The sequence below is a fragment of the Hipposideros armiger genome, unplaced genomic scaffold (assembly GCF_001890085.2).
Source record: "Hipposideros armiger isolate ML-2016 unplaced genomic scaffold, ASM189008v1 scaffold_1757, whole genome shotgun sequence".
NCBI lineage: Eukaryota > Metazoa > Chordata > Mammalia > Chiroptera > Hipposideridae > Hipposideros > Hipposideros armiger.
In genome coordinates this window covers 486-22,518 of record NW_017733107.1, presented here as the reverse complement: position 1 = coordinate 22,518, position 22,033 = coordinate 486, and the positions used below count along the sequence as shown (strand labels likewise).

The 22,033-nt window shown below is 36.5% G+C and overlaps 1 protein-coding gene across 1 annotated transcript; it reads left to right on the top strand.

The window, feature by feature from the left end:
• Positions 1–5,223: 5,223 nt before the first annotated feature.
• On the top strand, positions 5,224–21,450 carry STAP1 (signal transducing adaptor family member 1; the record flags this gene model as incomplete). The annotated part of the gene is made up of 4 exons (XM_019634584.1): positions 5,224–5,464; positions 14,518–14,589; positions 19,242–19,355; positions 21,394–21,450. Coding segments are annotated over exons 1-4 (363 nt in total), but the record flags the coding sequence as incomplete, so codon positions are not given.
• Between the last annotated feature and the right edge of the window lie 583 nt (positions 21,451–22,033).

Genomic DNA, 22,033 nt, shown 5'->3' with positions numbered 1-22,033 from the left:
TGCAAAAAGTTATTATTCTGCAAGTCAAAAGTGAAAGTGTTAGCAAATTACTATCAGAGAATTTTGTAAGAAAAATTACACTCCAATAATCAATTTGTTCTAGAAATTATAACATAATTGAGATTCTATACTAAAATTTGCTGAAGTGAAATAAACTTATTTTTACAATTTTGAGTTTTACCTTTTCATATAAAATTTCAATTATTATTATTATTATTATTTAACTCTTTACTGCCAATTTTTGGCTCATTTGTTAACTACATTCACTTTACGTAGACTTTTCTTACAAAATTATCCCCAGACAGAAAGGCTCTACTGGACTGTAAAATGTGCTTGAAATCTGCAGATAGGTGGCAGCAACGTTCACAAAAAGACAATTTTTCAATGCAATGGGATTTAACAGTCTGCCTTGAATCCTTAATTCTAAAGTGCTGTACAAATTGACCTTTACCTTTCCTAAATTGCCTTTCTACCTACTATTTGATTCTTAGTTGCAATATATTATATTATATTATATTATATTATATTATATTATATTATATTATAGTACATTATATTATAATATAATATTGTTTCTCTTAACAAGAACACAACAAGTATAGTATTCTCAGGGTCTCTATTCTGTATCTCATAGTTTACTTCTAGTCAATGTAGTTCTTACCTTGTAAAAAGGAGGTTTGGTCATTTAGAACACATTTAGCTTAATAAAATAGTTCTGCATTGCAACATTACCCTTGCAAAGACTTAAATTATTTTTATAGTACTAAGCAAAAATTTAAATAATGTACATTTAAATTTATTGACATGGGAATTTGCTCTAGGTATATTATTTGACAAAATGCAATTTATGAAACAGCTTGTATAGTATTAACTTGATTACATAAATATATACAAATAGAGAAAAAGTGCCAAAAAAGTGATGGTACCCATCCATATATTGGTAATAGCTGATGGTAGAGTAGCATGTGATTTTCATTTTCTTCTTTATGCCTTCTTGTTTTGTCTACAATTTGTATAAATAAGTTTTCAATTTATAATAAGAAAATTTTAATTTAAATATGTATAGGACATGATATATAAGGTATTTGTAGATTCAAATGCCAAAAAAAAATTGTAAACAATAAAATGCCAAAACTGTAATTTGCAGGCAATACCCAACAGCAAGAGATTTACGAGGTGAAGGAAATAAGAAGATAAATTGTAAGCCAAGACATGAGGCAGAAATGATGGACTGTTGACACAGAAAAAATTTATCAGATATTGTAAAATTGTTCATGTTTGCAACATAGAACTAGATTATGGAGCACCTTCAATGTTTTGGATAAGTTTTCACTTATTCCTATAAATAGTGAGGAACTGTAATGATGAGGGGTCAGTTACATAGAATAGATTTCATGATAGTGCATTTAGGTAAAAGGGGATCTACTAGGCATTTATCAGCTTACAGAATTGTTGGAAGGGATAGAAAAATAATGTATTCTGAGCTTTCTGGAATGATTCCGAAAGAAACACTGCAAAACTCATCACCAAGAGTCAGATGCTGCATGTACAGTCAAGAAGTAAATTGAAAAATCAGGAAGCTGGTGCTAATGCTGGAATCTCCAGAACCAGATTGACACTGCACAGTCAGGGAGCCACCACAATTTCAAAATTGCCATGTTAAGAAAGCCACCACTAATAAGAAGCCTCCATGAACAGGAAACTTCCTTACAACTTCTGGAAGCAGGCCATACCTGCCGAGACTAGAAAGTTGTGTTTCAGGCCTTGACTTCAAAGCCCATGAAACTAAAGATTACCTACTGGGACTTCTGATAATATTTCCACAGAATAAATCAGATGCTTGCAGCCCATGCTTGGTTCTAGAAAAATCGAAGGCAGCATAAGGATGAATTCTGTCTCCATTCTGCCATCTCCAGTCTGTCTTGCCAACATTGAATGCATCCCAACTCCAGTTGCAAAGAAGTCTGGGAAATGTAGTTTTTAGCTTTTCAGCCTCTGCTGTAAATGGCACACTAAAAGGGATTGGAATGGATGTTAAGCACCAATCTACTTTATCTCCTAAATAAGCACAAATGGTTTTTAAATGCAATGAAAGGGAAGAAAAATGTAGACCTAATCCTTGTACATACTGAGTTTGAAGTGGGTAAAATGGAATTCATTATTGTTTTATTCCCCCCAAAATGCCTCGCTATCTGAAATTTTTAGTTTCTATTAAAACTGCTATTATTCTACTATTTATCTCACTTAGAAATCTGTAAGTGTCCTGTATCTATGTGACATCCAAGAAGTATTTCTTAATAATATCAATGTTTCCCTACACTACAAAAATAGTGTGAACATATAACTAGTAAAACTGTCACCATAGAAATAACTCCTTATACTGAAAATTATAAGGTTAGCAAATTAAACCATTCTGACAGAGCTACTAATATCCTTTCTATAGCGGTGATTCCTCATCTTTTCTTCTGTCCCAAAAGACATAGTGGGAGTAACCAAAGTTACTAGAGAAGAGAGTATTTTTAAAGTAGTTTCAATTTAAAAGGGCCCTATTATGAAAGACCTGTGTGCCATGTTTGAGCATATTGCTGGTACTCGATAAATATTTAGTGATGAATGAAAAAATGAATCTCAAAAGTAATGAGACTCCATTAAAGTGTTTTAAGGGCCGGCCGAGTGGCTCAGTTGGTTAAGAGCATGAGCTCTGAGCAACAGGGTCACCAGTTCAATTCCCACATGAGCCAGTGAGCTGCACCTGAGCTGAGCTGCCGCTGAGCTGCCAACAGGTGGCAGGATGGCTCAGGTGCTGAGAGCACTTGCTCCTAACAACAAGGTTGCTGGTTCAGCCTCCACATGGGATGGTGGGCTGTGCCTCCCCCTCTCCCCCCAACCCCCCCAACTAAGATTGAACACGGAACCTGGAGCTGAGTGGCTGCAAGCTGCCATCAGGCAGCTGGATGGCGATTGGACTTGGAGCTGAGCTAGCTGTTCCCTCCACAACTAAGATTGAAGGACAACAACTTGGCTGTTCCCCTTCCCCAATTCCCCTATAAAACTCTTTAAAAAAAATGTACTTTAAAAAAAAAAGTGTTTAAAGCAGGGGAGTGACTTGAATAGATTGATTTTAAATGAAGCAGAGAAGAAAAAGAAGTCATTTAGTCTATCCTCTCATTTCATAGCTTAGGAAGCTGTGATCCCAGAGACATTAAATGGTTTGTTTAAGGTCTCAGAGCTGATGAGTGGCAAAATTGGCCTTTCTCCCTATGCCCAAACAATTTCTACTACATTTCCTTACTTACAAATTCATTATTTAACACCTAAAACATGAGATATCTATAAGAGGATTTCCATTGTAATGGTGTAATGGTGCAGTGACACAATGATGTTGGTAATTGCGGACAGGTCTAACTGGCTAATAATGTTTCAGCAAGATTTTTGTATTTTGTAGTTTTCAAAGGGGTGTGAGTGTGTGTGTATGTGTGTGTGTGTGTGTGTGTGTGTGCGCATGCTCTTTTTCTTTTTTTTTCAGGGAGACAGTATTTGAACTTTGATATATTAAGGATTAATTTGACTTGCAAGTCAGCAAACCAAAGCCACTTACAGAGGTTGATGAACTGGTTTTTCTTTAATTTTGCTTATTTTTTAAAGGTAAGAACGATATAATTAACTAGAGGATTATTTCCCCAAATAATTATTTCTCAAAATTTTACGTTCTTATTTTTTAAAGAGGCGTTCTTTTCTCCCTTGCAACTCTTTGGCCATAAAGCCAGAGATTGGTGTTCTCATATTACAGGCACCGCTGACTCCCAGCATCTTCCTCACTCCCTGCTCTTTCTCAGTTGTCTTTTTTCTTTTCAACTTCCTCTCTGTGTTCCACCAGCTAACCCGATGCCAAGAAGGTGGATTAGGTCACTTATCAAATCAAGAGGTTTCTTGTGTTATTCAACTTATTTTCTTATTACATTGAAACTAAAAAATGGTGTGGCTTCATCTCAAAAAAGTTAAGTTGGACTTAGATTTTATCATGTGAAGTTTTGGGTAATAGGAAGCAGGTCTCAACTTAATAATATAAAAGCAAGGCAGCGATTGTGAATCTTCAGCTCCCAATTTCTGTTTCAAACCATTTTCATTTGGATGACGTACCTGAACACTCCTCTCTAGTTTATTAATAATCCATTTGTATTGTTGTGCCTCGCTTTGCAGACAACATGGCTTCCCTTTCCTAGTGCTGTAGATCCAGTAGATGTGGGAATCCATACTGCTGGAGAACACCATGTGGTCTCTCCATTAGAAAAGGAGGATCAGACTAGAGGTTCCTGGCTTGCTTTGATTTCTGAGAACAGGCTGTTCTAACTGCAGAGAATGCTCAGGCCTGAGCTATACTAAATCAAGAGTTTTTCTGAAATATTGAGGGTGAAATAGGAAATGGTGGAACTTCTCAGAATCCCTGCACAACAAACCAGAATTCCTTCCAATGTTCCCTCCCCAACCATCATTCCTTTCACAATGTTGAGCCAAATCTAGTCTTTGAAGGACCATTTTCCACATGTATTTTGCCCCAGTGTAGCTCTGTAAATCTCACTAAGTAACTATAGGAACCCCCACCTATGCATCACAGCATCAGTGATCCACAGCTCAGAAAGCATAAAAGAACAAAATAAAAGTTTGGAAATGTATACTTTTCTCTGCCAGACATATTTTGCCAAACATCCACTGGTAACCCACAAACTCAAAATACTGTAAACAGAGTGAAAGCTTCCATTCTCTCTTAACTGTGTTTAATACTTAGTGGACCATCAAAATGGGCATGGGATAAGGGGCTAAAAATTTAAACAAAGCTTGATCCTGAAATACAGCAGAAATAATCCTTATAAAATTGTCCTGTGAAGTAATTTTTAGTGAAGTGGAGTTAATTCAAGTCATGTCTTCTGGGGATAAAAATGGACAGCAGTTAAAAAAAAAAAGTGGAAGAAAACAAATGTGACCCCGATGTCTCCTCTAATGCTCTAATCTCCACATCGTTTCCTTTCATCCTCTGGTGATGTTAATCTTCTGTTTATTTTGCTACTGTAATACTAAGTACCTGTAGGTAACCCAGAGATTGCTTTCTCAAAGTTGGTCTCTGCCTGTTTTTTCTTACCTCATAAAAAGGAAAAAAAGTGTGTGTGTTTGTGTGTGTGTGTGTGTGTGTGTGTGTGTGTGTGTGTGTGTGTGTCCCCTGTTGGTGGTTTAAAATCGTGTTGGGACTTCCTCTTTGAACAGTTGCCTTTTCCTTTCACACAAGAGAGATCTCATTTTGTTTCAGACTGTATACAGTTGAAACCAAACCACACACCAACGAGAGGGTATGATGGCTAACAAGCCCCCAAAACCAGCCCCTCGCAGGATCTTCCAGGAAAGGTTAAAGATTACTGCTCTGCCCTTATACTTTGAAGGTTTTTTATTAGTCAAGCGGTCAGAATACCAGGTAAGTCCAAAGATGATAATGTTAAACTAGAAGCTTCTGTCTTCACATAGCATTTATTTCATGGTGATGTGATATGACAAGGGCCTCCTTGTTTCTGTAGGGATTAAACCCTCTTCCTTTAGTTCAGAAATATTATTCCAATTTTACATAATTTAAATACAATGTATGTCTTAAGTACATGTGTGTGTGTATATATATATATATATATATATATTATATATATATATATATATGTATTGTATATAATAACAAGTTTCTAATATTGTCACTAATGCTAAAACATTCAATAAGTTAAATTTCCAAAGAGGTCATTTAAACATTACAGAAGATTTGGGTTTAGAAGACGAAATGTTTTCTGTCTTTTCTCTGCAGTTTAGCACTATGCTTCCATGATGACATATGAATATATCTTTAAGATAAAATATTATAATTGAAATTAAACCTTCTGCTTCTATTCTCAGTTGTTCAAAGTTTATGAATAATGGTCAAATTATTTTTTAAAGTGGTAAATGTTTGTAAAAAATTGTGAAAATGATAACATTTATACTGTTTAACACTATGTATAATAATATGTTCTAAAAACACTGTTCAAGATAGTGACTTTAAAATATAATACTTAGGGTGCTCTGTGGATAGTATGTATACTATGCAACATAAATACATTCACTCTAAGAAAATTCTTAAAGTATTTCATACTTTTAAAATGTAAAAATGAAAACTTAGTTAAAATGAGTGCTTTTAAAATAGCAATTGTGAATAAAATTAATGATAAATATTGAAATTAATGAAAGAAATAAACATGAAGTACCTGTTACTAAAGAAAAAAAAAATCACTAACTTAGGTCAAATTTTATGAAATTTTAATATTAACTGAAACTAGAAAAAATTTAAGTGTTTTGATAAATGCCAGAAGAAATGTTTAATAGTGATAATAAAAATATGTTTTCTGAGGATTTATTAATATTAAGAAAAAAATGTGTATTTAAAATACCTATAATAGCACATATTCCTTCATACATAATCAGATAATTTACTCTTTGAGAGTAAAGACATGGTCATTTCTAATGAGTGCTAAACATGTATTAATAATATTTATCAGTTATATTGAATGTTTTTTGGGAGACCCTATATGCTTTATTTTTTTCCCCCTCCCTGATCCTAAATGCTTGAAAAGTTAATTCAGTCATGTCATCAGGAGTTAGCCACATTGTTACACTTTGCCAGGAAAGAGAAGTTGGGAAAAAAGAAATTTGTAATTTAAATTTGGTTAATCGTTGAATGTTTTCCAAAGTATTTATAATAACTGTTTCTGACATCAAGTTCCTTTTAATGTTTAAAGAAGGCATTTAATTGGTATGATTAGCAGAAAGAACAAGGATTTTAGAGTGTCAGTAAAACATGACTACCTGATGGTTTTTGCTACTCACAGCTTGTGATCTTATACAAGTTGCTCAATGTCCTTGAGACTCAATTTCCTCAACTATAAAATGGAGAGACTACGATTTGCCTCCTAAGGTACAATGCCAGGGATACAGTAGGTGCTCAATCTACTCATTCAAGCAACCTCTATTGTGTATCTCCTATGCACCAAGCAACACACTCAGTTCTGGTGAATATGAATAAAACACCAAGACCCTACTACCTCCAAGAGCAAGGAAAGATGACTCCTGTACCTGATTGTTACTATATCTTTTCTTAGAAAGCGTGCTTTGAAATGGAAAGAATAAACTATAGACATCAATATTTCTGATGAAATTAACTTGTGTTTCCACTTGAATTTATAGCAAAGTATCTTTTACTTGTATGTCAGGGAGAAGAGAGCAAGAGGAGGAGAATAATGTCTACTAATAGGGTGGTTTCAAGGGTTAAAGGGATAATATATGCAAAACACCTGGCTTATACCAAAGATTAGATTCATTCTCTTCCCATTTCATTATTTGTCACATTCTTAACATACTAAAATCAGTTTTGAGTTCACAATATGACTCAAAGGAGAGCCACAGTGATAAATTGCTTGAAAATAGAAGCTATGAGATAAAGCTAAGGAAAACAATGGGATTTCTAGGCCAAGTGGCCGAAAAATGGGACCGTTTTGTTGGTGACAAGGCATAGAGAGGAACTTCACTGGATTTGGCATTTTCACTAGTTGCATCAATGAGAAAGAGCACTGGGGAGCCAAGAGATACAGATATTAGTTCAACTATGGAATTTGGGCAATTCCTTTAAGTTTTTTAATCTGTTTCCTCTTTTGTAATATGGATAATTACTCCCTTGCATAATTAATGGATTGCTGTGATGATCAAATGGACTATATAATAATGGGTCTATTTTCTTTAGGTGTTGACATATGACAGATATCATGCCAGGCTCTTAATGTCTTGTCACTCTTATCATTATAGTAACTCCTCTGGCTAGAAATTATTTTATCCCCTTCACAGATGTGTGAGTTGTGGCTCACAGAGGTTATGGTCAAGGTCCCTCATCCATTAAGCAGCCTACATTGGATTTTATTACAAAACATTCAATATCATGCTACCTTCCAAACTAAAGTTTTAATTCCATTTGATTGTGGGCTTACAAAGGTTGGGGATGTCTAATCACAAGATTCTTTGATCACACTGAGCTCAACAGTAAGTTCAGTAGACTTTCAAAACATTTGTTTATTGAATGAAAATGAGATAATGACCTTAAACTCTAAATTTAAGGTCACCTAGTGATTATGAAGTTAGCAATAAATTCAAAAGTCCCATTTCAGCCCCTTTTCTTTTTTTTTTTTAAGATTTTTTTTTTTAATTGGGGAATTGGGGGATGGGAACAGCACTGGGGAATTGGAGGAAGGGGAACAGACAAGCTGCTGTCCTTTTGTTCTTCAGTCTAGTTGTGGGGGACGTTGCTTCACTGGCCCAAGTTGGCACCATCATTGCGCTCTTCCCAGGTGAGGCAGATCAGTCGCCGGCTTCTGGATGGCCGCTCACGGCGGCTGCTGGCCAGTCACAGCAGCTGCTGGCCGCTCACGCTGGCTACTGGCTACACACGGTAGCCCATGGCAACCCACTGCAATAGGAACTGCAGCCTACTCCATTGCCTGCAACTCACGGCAGCCCAGCTCCAGGTTGAGCTGTTGTTCAGCATCTTAGCTGTAGAGGACAGTGTCACTGGCCCTCGTATGTGGGATCCGAACCGGGGCCCTCTGGCGTCCCAAGCCAGCTCTTAACCATCGCGCCACTCGGCCGGCCCTCAGCCCCTTTTCTTACTTCAGTGATTCAACACAAATGATTACTAAAAATAAGAAACTTTGTGCTAAATGCATTTCATTCAAAAATGTATTTCACTTAAAATATTTACAGACTTCTATAAATATAAATATACACCTAGATGTTAATTATTGAGTGATATTTATAGATGACTCAGCTTATACTGATATACATGAGAGCTTTTCAGAAACTAAATCAAGACTGTGACCTTGCATACCTAATGTAAGTTTCATCTGTTATTAGATTTGTAGCTGTAGTTGGAGTTCACAGGGCCTATTGCTATTTGTCATCTTATTTTTCCTCCTGACTGCCTTTACTTTCAATTCAGTTCTAGCTTCTTCTCCCTTTTAATAAATCCCCCTTAATTCTTTCCACAAATCTGTATGTTTGTTTAGTAAAACTCCCATTTTCCCCTAGTTAACTCTACCAGATGCCTATTATCCTGTCTGAGCACCTCTGTAATTTTTCTCAGGAGCAGAGGTGGATGTCTGCTTGTACACGCAGAAGGAAATCAATAAATCTTGACTGGCTATTAGTGATTTTAGCTTTTCCATCTGATGGTAGGTTAATACTAATGAGGCTAATTAAAAAGATGAAGAGAGTGGTAGACTTGGACTTCCAGGTTTTCTCTTGCTTTCCTTTCCTCCAAGAATCAAAGTCTCGAGTTTGGACTTGATCTTAGATGCTGTATATCAGTCAAACTACACAACCTGTGATTAAGTTCTCTAGCCAATATACCCGCACTCCGATGTCCTCCTCAAGTTTCCCTCACGGCCATCCTAGTTCCCAAATACAGTGTAGCCTTGACTTGCCTCCTGCACTGAGAGGCTTATCACTTAGGCAGGACGTGAAAGCCTTAAAAAAAGCGAGATGATTAAAAAGAAGAAACAGCTGCCAAGATAACTTTGAATTGTTTTATTACTTAATCTCAAGTCAAAACTGAGCAAGTTCAAGAGAATTTTTCAACTAAGTGATTAGACACTTTCACGGTTTTTACAAAACATCTGCTTGATCTCAGAGACAGTATGTATTACTAAATTCTCAAGCCATATTTCTCAATGCAGTTTTCTATTGCTTTATTTAAGATAATGTAAAAGGGTGACTTCTATAGGAATGACATTATTCAGGTTAGCAAAATGCTCTTTTCTTTTCATACCTAATCCCATTGAAAGAGATCTACTTTAGAGAGTTTTAGATGTCACACTATCACTCAGACATACAAATCACCATGTGGAAAAAGTATTATAAGGATAATGAAAATGCACAGTACCTATTAATAGTGTAAGTAAGGAAGCAATGCTTTTTTTTTTCCTTGTAGTGCCCAACTTTTACGGAACACTTGTTATGTTCCAGGTCCTATGTGCTTTACATGCATTATTTCATTCACTCCTTCAACAACTCTTTGAGGCATAGGAGGAGGCTGGTTTCTCTACTTTTATTCTTGGTCCCTTAACAGTGAACTCTCACACAGGAAACACAATAATTATTATTATTACTATCATCATCATTATTATTACAATTCAGTGGGTTTTTGTTTTTGGTTTTTTTTTGGTTTTTTTTTTAAAGATTTTATTGGGGAATCGCGGGAAGGGGAACAGACAAGATGCTGTTGTTTTGTTCTTCAGTCTAGTTGTGGAGGATGTTGCTTCACTGGCCCAAGCTGGCACCATCATTGCGCTCCTCCCGGGCGAGGCAGATCAGTCGCCGGCTTCTGGACGGCCGCTCACGGCGGCTGCTGGCCACTCATGCTGGCTGCTGGCTACACACAGTAGCTTATGGCAGCCCACTGCAGCAGGGGACTGCAGCCCATGCTGTTGCCGGCAACCCATGTTAGCCCAGCTCCAGGTCGAGCTGTTGTTCAGCATCTTAGCTGTAGAGGGCAATGTCACTGGCCCTCATATGTGGGATCCGAACCGGGGCCCTCTGGCATCCCAAACCAGTTCTTAACCAACGCGCCACTCGGCCGGCCCTCAGTGGTTTTTAATATGTCCACAAAGTTGTGCAACTATCACCACTATCTACTTCTAGAATATTTTCATCATTCTAAAAAGAAACCCCATCAGCAGTTATTTCTACCCTGTCACCCTGGATATTTTTATACTCATTTATTGGGGCTTTTCCTCTCCCAAACTTGAAACCAATTCAGTATTCAGACACAGGGATCACACAAACGAAGATCCATTACTTTACTTTTATTATTATTAAAATCTGTCAATATGTGGTTTGGATTTAAGACGAAAACTGTGCTAACACTTGACCCCAGATTTAGGTAGCTTTGATCTGCCTTGAGTCACTGACTCAGTTTAAGAGCCATAAGCCTGCTCCTCTTGCAAGCCCTTTGCCACATGGCAGGGAACAGGGCAGAACAGCCACTCTCTCCTGGTAGGCTGAGCAGGGAGGACACAGGAACGGGCTAAGTTGAACATACAGCCTCCCAAACTTACCTATCAGATACTCAGTCCTACTCTCTGGCAGCACTGTGGAGAATAGATTGGAGGCTGTAAGGAGGCGGCAGAGAGACCAGGTTAAAGACAATTGCAATGTCAGTAATTCATTGCATCCTATACGAAAAGAAGAAAAGACTTCTGATGAGGCTAAAATTAAGGTCTCCTTTCTTGCCTTATTAAACTGCTAGACTCTAAGACATGTCACATACATAGTGGGCATCTGAATTTCAGACAAGAGGCAGAATCTCTGCCCAGTTTAATAACTGCTTCTTTGGGGACCATCGATTGGCTGTTCCTTCAATCTTATGTCTTTTTTAATTGATCTTTTCTATGGTAATTCATTCTTGGTCAGGAGGCATCAGCAGGTTCATTATATTACATTATTGCCAGCTCTCAATGGGGAAGGTAGGATAGACTGGAAAGACCATGGGGCTCAGACAAAGAAACCTTGCCCCAAGTTCCCACTCTGCCCCAGAGGTAGATTGCTGCAGTGATACTACCAATTTGTTCAAGCACCTCTATATGCATGCCCCTTTGAAATGGGACTTTTTGCTCCTTCCTTAAAGAGGTGAGTCTAGTTTTCTACCACTTGAACCTGGACTGGGTCACAGTTTGGTCAACGTGACAAAAGCAGAGGATCAGAAACTACTCGCACATTGTGTTTTGTTCTCTCTTGCTCCTGGAAATCGTTCTGCCAGCATGTGAACAAGTCTAGGCTAGCTGGAGAATGAGACCATGAGGAGGGCAACTTCAGGTGTCTCACGCGGTGTTTTCCAACACCAAAAGCCAATTCTCTGATTTTCTGGACACCAACTGGTTGTTGAAAAATTTAGTTCAATTCTGCAACTAAATACCTATCCAGATTTAGTGCAGACTCCACAGCTTAATTAAATGGCTCCATCCCACAAGACTGGCACCCCCACCCCGCCACTTCAGTGATCAGCTGCAAGGCCTCATAGTTAGAAGTCTCATACTTCTAACCGATTGCCTATAAATCAGGCTTTCCCGCAATCCCCTCCTAAGATCTAACCATTTACTAGAATGGCTCACAAAACTCAGGAAGACACTTCACTTACATTTACTGGTAAGGAATACAAATGAACAGCCAAATGAAGAGATACATAGGGCAAAGCCTGGAAGGGTCCCAAGCACAAGCGCTTCTATTCCTGTGGAGTTGGGGTGCACTGCCTGCCCTCTTAGCATGTGGGTGTTCACTCATTAGGAAACTCATCAAATGTCATTGTTCAAAAGTTTTTATAAAGCTTAATCTCCAAGGCCCATCCTCCTCCCACCCTTCCTGGAGGTGGGTGGGTGGGACTGTTCCAACCCTCTAATCATTTGTTCTTTTGGGGACCAGATCCATCCTGAAACTCTCCATGAGTCCCATCTTACGTCACCTCATTAATATAAGCTCAGGTATGATGTTAAGGGACTGATTATGAGTAACAAAAACACTCATCACTCAGGCTTTAGGATCTCTATGCCAGGAACTGAGGGACAAAGACAAAATATATTTCTTATTATACCACTCCCATTCATTCTCCATTCCCAGCTCAGACCCCAGGTTTGTGAATGAGGCCAACCTAGACCATTCGGCCACAGCCAAATATACCCAGATCCAAATAATCATCATCCAGCCACAGAATGCTGAAAAATGGAAAACATTTGCTGTTTTAGTCCACTAAGTTTTAGGGTAGCTTGTTACACAGCAAAAGCTAACCAATACAGCACCTTAACAGCTGTGAAGACTAAGGGAGAAAATAGTTCTACTAAGAAATGAAAAAGATAGGTGTTATAAATCAAAATGAATTTAATCTTGAGCTTCCTGGGAGCCAAGGCAAATAAAAGCAATAGATTATAGAATTACCATTGTTTGAGAAAATAAGTATATAAATTCTAAAGCGGTGACAAATATTTTGCTGGTCAAAAAGGGACAAAGGAGGGCCAGCCAAGTGGCACATTGGTTAAGAGCTGGCTTGGGACGCCAGAGGGCCCCGGTTCGGATCCCATATATGGGGGCCAGTGACACTGCCCTCTACAGCTGAGATGTTGAACAACAGCTCAACCTGGAGCTGGGCTGCCATGAGTCGCTGGCAACAGCAGGTGGGTTGCCATGTGCTACCATGTGTAGCCAGCAGCCAGTGTGAGCGGCCAGCAGCCGCAGTGAGTGGCCGTCCAGAAGCCGGCAACTGATCTGCCTTGCCCAGAAAGAGCGCAATGATGGTGCCAAGTTGGGCCAGTGAAGCAACGTCCTCCACAACTAGACTGAAGAACAAAATGACAGCAGCTTGTCTGTTCCCCTTCCCCCAATTCCCCAATTAAAAAAAAAAAAGTACAAAGGATAGGTCAGTATTAAAGAGACACAAAATACCATAATATATAAAAGAGTCTTCACATTTATAATCAAAAGAAAAAATTTTCTTCATGTGACTTTCTTACATTAATCATCAATATAAGTCTAGATAAACCAATATGATACAAAATTCAGCTTATTAAACCCTAAAGAAAGGAATGATCAACATGTCCATGAAACTGACTAGAATATTTTTAAATATACTTTTTAAAAGAGCTGGGTATGAAGGTAAGTCTTTAGATGTGGAAGGATTTTATTCTTTAAGCCCCTTTGCTATTCTCTTGTAATATAGACAATCTTCATAGAATGTAAGTTCCCCTTATTTAAATAAACTTTCACTTGAGTGAAATGAGAGTCTGACTAGTTTATTTAAATTTTTTAAACTTAAAACATTGCATTTCTATAGAACCCATAGTAATGTGAATGTATTACTAATGAAATATTCACCACATGAATAAATTTGGACTTCAAAGCTCAGCTTTGATGGTGTTAAATTACTTTTATCATTATCAATTGCTCACATTTCCTTGATCTATTTAAATATATACTATTTATTAAACCCAAAGCATGAGTCATGTATTATGCTATGTGCTTTATATGTGTTAATGTATTCAATCCTTTCAAGTGTCCTGGAAGGTAGATATTAAATGCTTGTCCTATGTCCTATCTTGGCCCCTTAAATGGCCCCTCTTATAGGTGCAAGCTACCTCTGAAATGGTATAAAATGTTAAGTGCCTTCAATAGACAAGAAAAGTTTTGGAAAATAATCTATCTGAACACAAATTGAATTACATCCTTAACTCACACCTTATACTAAAATAAATTTGTGCAATATTTAATCAAGAATTAAGTGTAAAATTAAGCCATAAAAATTAGGTGATTTACCTCAAGGTAAAGAAGACTCTCAAATCACATGACAATCAATTCAGAAAGTTACAAAGGAAAATATCAATAAAAAATAGAGAATATACACTGATGTTTATGATTTCTTTCCCACAGGAGTATAAACACTATTGGACAGAGTTGAGAGGAACTACACTTTTCTTTTATAATGACAAAAAAAGCACAATAGTAAGTATTTAAATATGTTTATCTGATTACATTTTTTTCCAATATACATCTGTCATATAGGTTATTATTCATGTGAAATTATCTGTCTTCCAACAGTAAAGATATTCTAGTAAAACCAATTCAAATGAGAACATTTGTATCTGTGAAGGCTATCAATGATAAGACTCATAGGTAAATTTTCTGAGCAATTCAGAAGAAGATATGAACTCATATTTTTAACTTTGGATTCTTTTTTTTTCTGATCCTGATAACAAAATTTGGTTGAAAAATGAACATTTTAGCTATATACCGTATTTTCCCATGTATAAGATGCACCCTTTTTAAAAAAATTTGGGATCTAAAAACTGGGTGCGTCTTATACAGTGGTTGTAGTTTTTTGGGTTTTTTTAACTTTCATTTCTCTCTTTTTTCGTGCTTGTTTTTGTGCTCATAAAACCACTGTATAAGATGCATCCAGTATTTAGACCCCAAAATTTTTAAAAAAGGGTGTGTCTTATACATGGGACAATACGGTATCTGGATACAAATTATATAATACCAAGTGATAGCCTTATTCCATCACTTTTTATCTTGCTGTAGCATGCAGTTAGAATCTGAAAGGAACTTAGATGATCCCCAAAGCCTCAAAACATACAATATGTCACAATATAATTTTTCTGGAAAGACAAAAACATACCCCACTAAACAGGACTTCTAAGAGCTCAAGCATGAGAAAAACAATAAAGAGATTCTGAGATTTATTTATTCATATTAATTTCAAATAATTGATTTGTATTTCATTGTTTCCACAAGTAAAATGTAGTATTTTAGTAGCAAATGCTTGCCTACCTTGGAATGCTATGCTTATAAGATAGTTTATGATCTAGTAACTTGTTTAAATAAAAACATTTTGGCCCATGGGTGTAGTAGCCCACACTCTTTAGAAAATCATCATTATATTTCCAGATAAAAAAAAAAAAACAGAAAAAAAGCCTGTATAATGTATTCTACCTACAGGCATTTTAGCACCATCAGTGGTAAACTAACCAGAAGTCATTTAAAAGAAAACACAAACAAAATGGTCATCTTTCACCTGAGTTCTGGATAGGCAAAATTTATATAAAGGTGTTTTCAAATATCATAATAAATTTTAACAAAACTAATTTTTCTTTGTGCCCTCCAACTTCTCACTGATGCCAATAAAAATGTAAAAACCCTGGTCTACACCTTGTGTAACACTTATAAGTGAGAAAGTTAATAGTTACTGCTCACTTACTACATGGCAAGAGGCAGCACAGCTTGGTGACTGTGAGCCTGGTTTTTGTGCAGACTACCTGGGTTTTGAACCTGGCCCTGTCACTGTTCACTGTGTCAGCTTGGGATCTTGGGCTACTAACCTGATCTCTCTGTGTCTCAGTGTCTCAGACAGGGAACTGCTAGGAAAGAGATGACATCTCAAATTGGGCAATTTAAAGAGAGTTTTATAAAGATGCAGTCCTCAAAGCAGTGGATAAGATGTAGGAAAACCACACAGGGTAGTACAGAACCGTGAGGCTACTAACAATGCCCCATCACCATGCCTCAGTAAAGGAAAGAGTGAGAGAACAGTGGGGGAAGGTGTGTGAAGATGACCGCCTTGCAAGGAATATGGTCTTTGATTGAGGAAGCAATCGCAGAGGGTAATGGATACCTGACTTCACTCTGCTCACTCTCTGGTCTGCCAGTGGTCAGCAGGCCAACCCAGCAGGAAGTCAGAGGGTGAGGGTACCCAGAGCGTTGTCCATATATGTCCATATCCTGGTGCACAGTGTTGGGTGTTGAACCTAGAGGAGCAAATGAAAGGTTTCCAACACACTCAGTTCCAAGTCGCTAAAATTAGGATGAAAACCGTAGCTCATCTCAGAAGGTTATCAAAAGGATTAAATGAAATGGTAAATGTAAGGCACATAGTAAGCACACATGCATTTTACATACATTATCTTATTTAATTCCCACAACAACTCTGCAGAGTGGGTACTATTTTAATGCCCACTTTTGGATGAGAATAGTCAAGTTTAAAGATTCAGAAATTGTACAAGATCAGACAGCTCATGAAAGGGATACAATCCAGATCCTGTTCCTGAGCCAGCATTCTTAACCACTATGCCATGAAGAGGCTGTTAAAACGAAATGCTGCCGAATTGCCATCTACCAGTTTTGTTAAAAGGAGATGTAGAAGACTTTTTGGGAAATAGTCTCAGGAGAAAGCATAGAGCTAGAACAGGTGAGAACTGTAGACATTTAGCCTATAGTAGGGAAGATTTTAAAACTGCGTTTAAATATTTGAAAGACTGTCAGGAAGCCATGTGAGAGAGTCACTGAATTTGTTTAATTTTATTACAGAGAAAAGGGACGAGGACCATTGCTAGGAGAAAAACTGTAGCTTAATATAAGAAAAAACTTGCTAGCAGGCAAAGCTGCATAGGAGGCGTGAGTTCCATGCTCTTTGAGGTGTCCAAACACAAGCTGGATGGCTACATGGAGGGTTAGCTTGGAGGAGATGCAGGCATCAGATGGCAGTTAGATTGGACAGATGACCTTCAAGGCTCTTTCAACATTACAATTAGAAGCAACGATATGACTTCCTATTTTCTCATCAATAGTGCAGTTTACAGACACTCTATCTAACGGGGCCATTTCTTCCTCTGTTGCTTCCTCCTTTGTCTCAGCAAAATTCACTGAGCTTGATCTAGACAATCTGTCAGAAAAAAAGATTTTTGTGCAATTTTAAATTTTGTCCTCATTCCCTTAGACCTCTCTTTCCCTGTTTAATTGCTCTTTGTTCACTGAAAATAAATAAGTCAACCCAACTTACCCCCAACCTCATTAATATGGGAATAGCTCTGGAAAAAAATTATTTATTATTTTTATGCCCTACTTAGAAAAATAAGGAGACTTACAAGAACATAATAAAACAAGTTATATTGGGTATAACAAAGAGGAAAATAAAACGAGATAAAAAGAAGTACAAATTGAGGTTAATTTAGCAAAAAATTATTAAAAACCCTACTATACTTACTAGAGGTAGTCCTAATCTTTCTAATACTGGAGAGCAAGTCTGGCTAGTTGCACACAGATCAGTGTTTATAGATTAAATGCTCAGAAGAAATTTTTTTAAAAATTTTTTTATTGTTAGTTTCAGGTGTACAGAACAATGCAATAGTTATCCTTTTCACCCTCAGAAAGTAACAACCCCCATCCCCCCATGTATTGCCCTCCCACCCCCGATATCATACTTATCTATTACCTCAGAAGAAATATTTTTATCTTACAAGGATAAGATAGGTGTTAATATTTCTTAATAGGATCCTCATAACCAGTGGTATGTGGTAAATGTTCAGTAACAGTGTATGTATGAATATATGCCTATTAATTTATTATAAATATTATTTACATAAAGAATGTGTAGCACACAGTTAAAACAATAAAATAGACAATACTCTGTATTGTAATTTCCATATAAGCAATTGACTCTCATAGAATGCTTTCATTGATTTTTTTGAACACATATCCATAGTCAACTGTGATTACAATTCAATCATGATATGGCAAATGGAGTTATTTTTAATCTATTTCCCTAATAAATTTCTTATCATTAAATATGATATTTGGAAATATTGGCTAATATTTTTATTCATTTATATTAACAAATAAGAGGAAAGTAAAACAACAATTATGTATGTCAAAACTTTACCTATTTGTTAATGACGTGAGCAACTTCTTCGCTGAATAACAGTGCTTGAATTATACAAGACTATTTTGTCAACTTTTCAATCTGTTCAAAATGAAAAAGCTCCAGACACGACAAACTTTAAAGTTTCATCTACATTATTAACGTTTCTCTTTCACTTCCTTAAGTCTAGACCAGAAGCCAGCAAACTATGGCCCTTGAGCCAAATCTAGCTCGTGGCCCAATTGCATATTGTCTCTGAACTAAGACTATTTTTACACTTATAAAGTGTAAAAAATCATATTAAAAAAGAGGAAGAATTTGCAACAGAGACTTTATGTGGTCCACAAAGCCTAAAACATTTACTATCTGGCCTTTACAGAAAAAAATTGCTGGCCTCTGGGACAAATAGCAAAACTATAAACCAAGCCCTGATTTGTAAGGTTTGCCAATTTCCATGGTGTAAATACTTCTTCCGTGACTGATTTCAATTTATCAATGTGATCTCACTGAACATGGAGGTGGGAAGAGGGTACAGGAGCATATAGTATTTCCACCACACAGAAATGAAGATACAAATGGCCTTAAGAACAAAGAGAATAGTATGTAGTAATATAATCAGAAAATAATAAATTTTGAATTTTACCTTTGTTTTTAATTTAATTTATTTACTTATATGTTTATGTAATTTAACTTTTAGTAATGTCTGTGTTTAACAGCTGGCTAGAAATATTCCTGAAAATTTAACAAATTGGCTTTTGCAAACCTGTATGAACCAGTTCCAGCCCACATAATTCCATTTCCAAATGGCCTCTGGGTTGGGAAGGGGTGACACACTGAAAACCAGGATATCGTGCAAAGTTCACATCAGTTGAAATGAAGATATTACTTACTTTCCTTCCTACTAAAAGTAATGCATGTTACCCATGAAATAATTTAATGAGATCTCCTTTTATCTTTGCAGTATGTTGACAAATTAGACATAATAGACCTCACATGTCTTACTGAAAAGAATTCAACTGAAAAGAATTGTGCAAAATTCACCCTTGTTTTGCCAAAAGAAGAAGTGCAACTGAAGGTGAGTGAGGAGAAGCACTTAGTCTGAAACAAGTTGTGGTTATAAATAGCATTCACCTCTTCGCAGCCCAGTGGCTGAGGTAAAGAGGAAATTATAGGAGGAGAGCCAAGTCCTATACTTTGTCAATATTTCTTGCCTTTTGCCAAGAACTACAGTTTTCTAAAGAGGGATTTAAAATGGCATGTTCACTTGTTTAGTATACAAGCACATGAAACTTCCGTCCTCTGGCAAAGTCAGAGATCACACCTGGTGTTTTTTAAAAGCTGTCCTTGAATTGGTATTCAAGAACTTGGTGTTGCCCAAGTTCCTAGATGATTCTAAGACATGTCTAATGTGATAACAGGTTTGGAACTACTGAATTAGACAAACCCATATTTCACAAACCGAGAGACATTCTGCAAGGCAATTGGCCTATACCGTTAAAAAATACTGGTGTAAGAAAAGCCAAAGAAAGACTGTTCCAGTTACAGAGACTATAGAGTCATAACTAAATGCAATGTGTGATCTAGGTTGGATCCTGAATTAGAAAAAAAAAAAAACCCAACCAACCAACCAACAGACCAAAAAAATCCCAAAAGATCTAAAGAACATTATTGAGACAATTAGAAAAATTTGAACAAGAATTGTATAATAGATATACACAACTTGAGAAATATTTTATTAATCTAGTTAAACACCACACAGGCAGAGATCTGTTTGTTAAACTTACCAACTGTACACCCAGCATTCAGAGTGAACCAAATAAAGTCAACCAACAACTATAGTAATAACAAAGAGAACAACTTGAAATTGAATAAGGTGTAGTTGGAATTGACCCTGAAAACACTGGTCATTAAGCCCTAGAGTCCTAAGAATCACTTGTACTTCAGAAATCCAGGCCCCACTCTATAAACCTGAGGCCCAGGATCTACATTTTAAGCAAGCCCTCAAATGATTCTGATGTGGTGGTTAAGGGCACAAGATTGGAGTTAGATGCCTAGGTTGAATACTGGCTGTTTTATTCATCAGCTGTGTGATCATAGGCAAGTTACTTAACCTCTCTGTGCCTTGGTTTCTTCACCTGGAAGTAAGTTTGGTCAGATGTAACCCTCTTATTGAGACCTACCTGGACTACTTTATTAAAATAGCAGCACTTTTTCCCTTCTTTAACCCCTAGTGGCGTTCTCAATCTCTCTAACCCTGCTCTACATTTTATTTTCCCATTTATTTCCTTCTGACTCTATAAAATTTACTCACTATTATGTTTATTATTTATTATTCCTTGCTAGACACTAACCTCCATGAGAACAAGGATTTTTTGTTTTGGTCTCCAATGTAAACCAGTACCTAGATTGTGCCTAGTGCTAAAAGGCACTTAATAAATATATGTTAAATCAATAAATCTGTAAAATAAAAAAAATAATAGTACTTTTTGCAGAGTTGCCATGAAAATTAAATCAGTTAATACATATGAAGTGCTTAGAATAGTAGCTGCCACTATAAGCACTTAATATATGTTGGCCATATTAGTTTTTAGAGCTAAGAATTGAAAGTTTCTAAGGACTAACTAACTACAGTGGTTCTACCTAGTTGCCCCAAGCTTGAATGAAGCCAGTCAATGTTAAATACCAATGAATTGACATACTGGAGAAATAAATGTGCTAACATTTACATTTTTTTTAATTAAGTACATTTGTACAATTGTACTTGTTCAGTAAGCAAACAGATTAAAGCTATATACTTCTGTCTTCTGACAAAAAAAAGCAGTATTGAAATGTTTCATAACAAATACACATTAACACACAAAAAGAAAAATTATTTCTTCCTTTCAACTGATTCTAAGTGGTTTAAAAAATTACAATTGACTTTTTAAAAACAATGTTATTCAATAGAAGAATATGCATTTTTGTCAATCTTGCAGATTTTGATGGCTTACATATTTTGAGTCTTACAAAACAATCGTGAAATTCTGAGGCTATTTGAAGTTAATAAAAGCATTAATGTTCATAGTCATTCATGTCTTTTCTTTGTCTTTATCTGTTTTTACCTTCCTCTTTAGACAGAGAACACAGAAAGTGGAGAAGAATGGAGAGGCTTCATTCTTACAGTAACAGAGGTAGGAAGGACATTACTTTTGGTTGATTCATTCATTCAAGAAATATTTACTGAACACTTACTATGAACCATGCAGAGTAAAAGGGGTTGAAGACATAGCAATTGAAAAAGAGATATAAACTTCATACTTACTCATGAAATTTGTGTTTTTATCAGGTGGGTGGAGAAGAAATAAAATAAACAAGTAAACAAAGTAATTTTAAATTGTGGTAATTGCTATGAAGAAAATAGGGCAATGTGCTAGCTAGCAAATAATATGAGTACAATGGTGGTGAGGAAGATCTACTTTTTGGTCTTATCCTTTCGACACAGTGGTCCTTTGTGTATTCTGGCATTTGTAGCTTACATAGCATCCTCTAAAATACTTTTCAAATCCATTCTTATTTACTTAATACACACTTATAAAATGCTGAGATGGATTTGCTGAATAACATAGGCAATACAACAGGGAGGGATCATCAAAATCAAACTCACTTTTAAATGTTTGTTTAGTGAGTCTTAAGACAAAAGGATGCTTGTGTCAACTCTGTGGCATCTTATCTGAGATCAAGAGTAAGATCTATTGCTTATGGTTAACTGTGTAG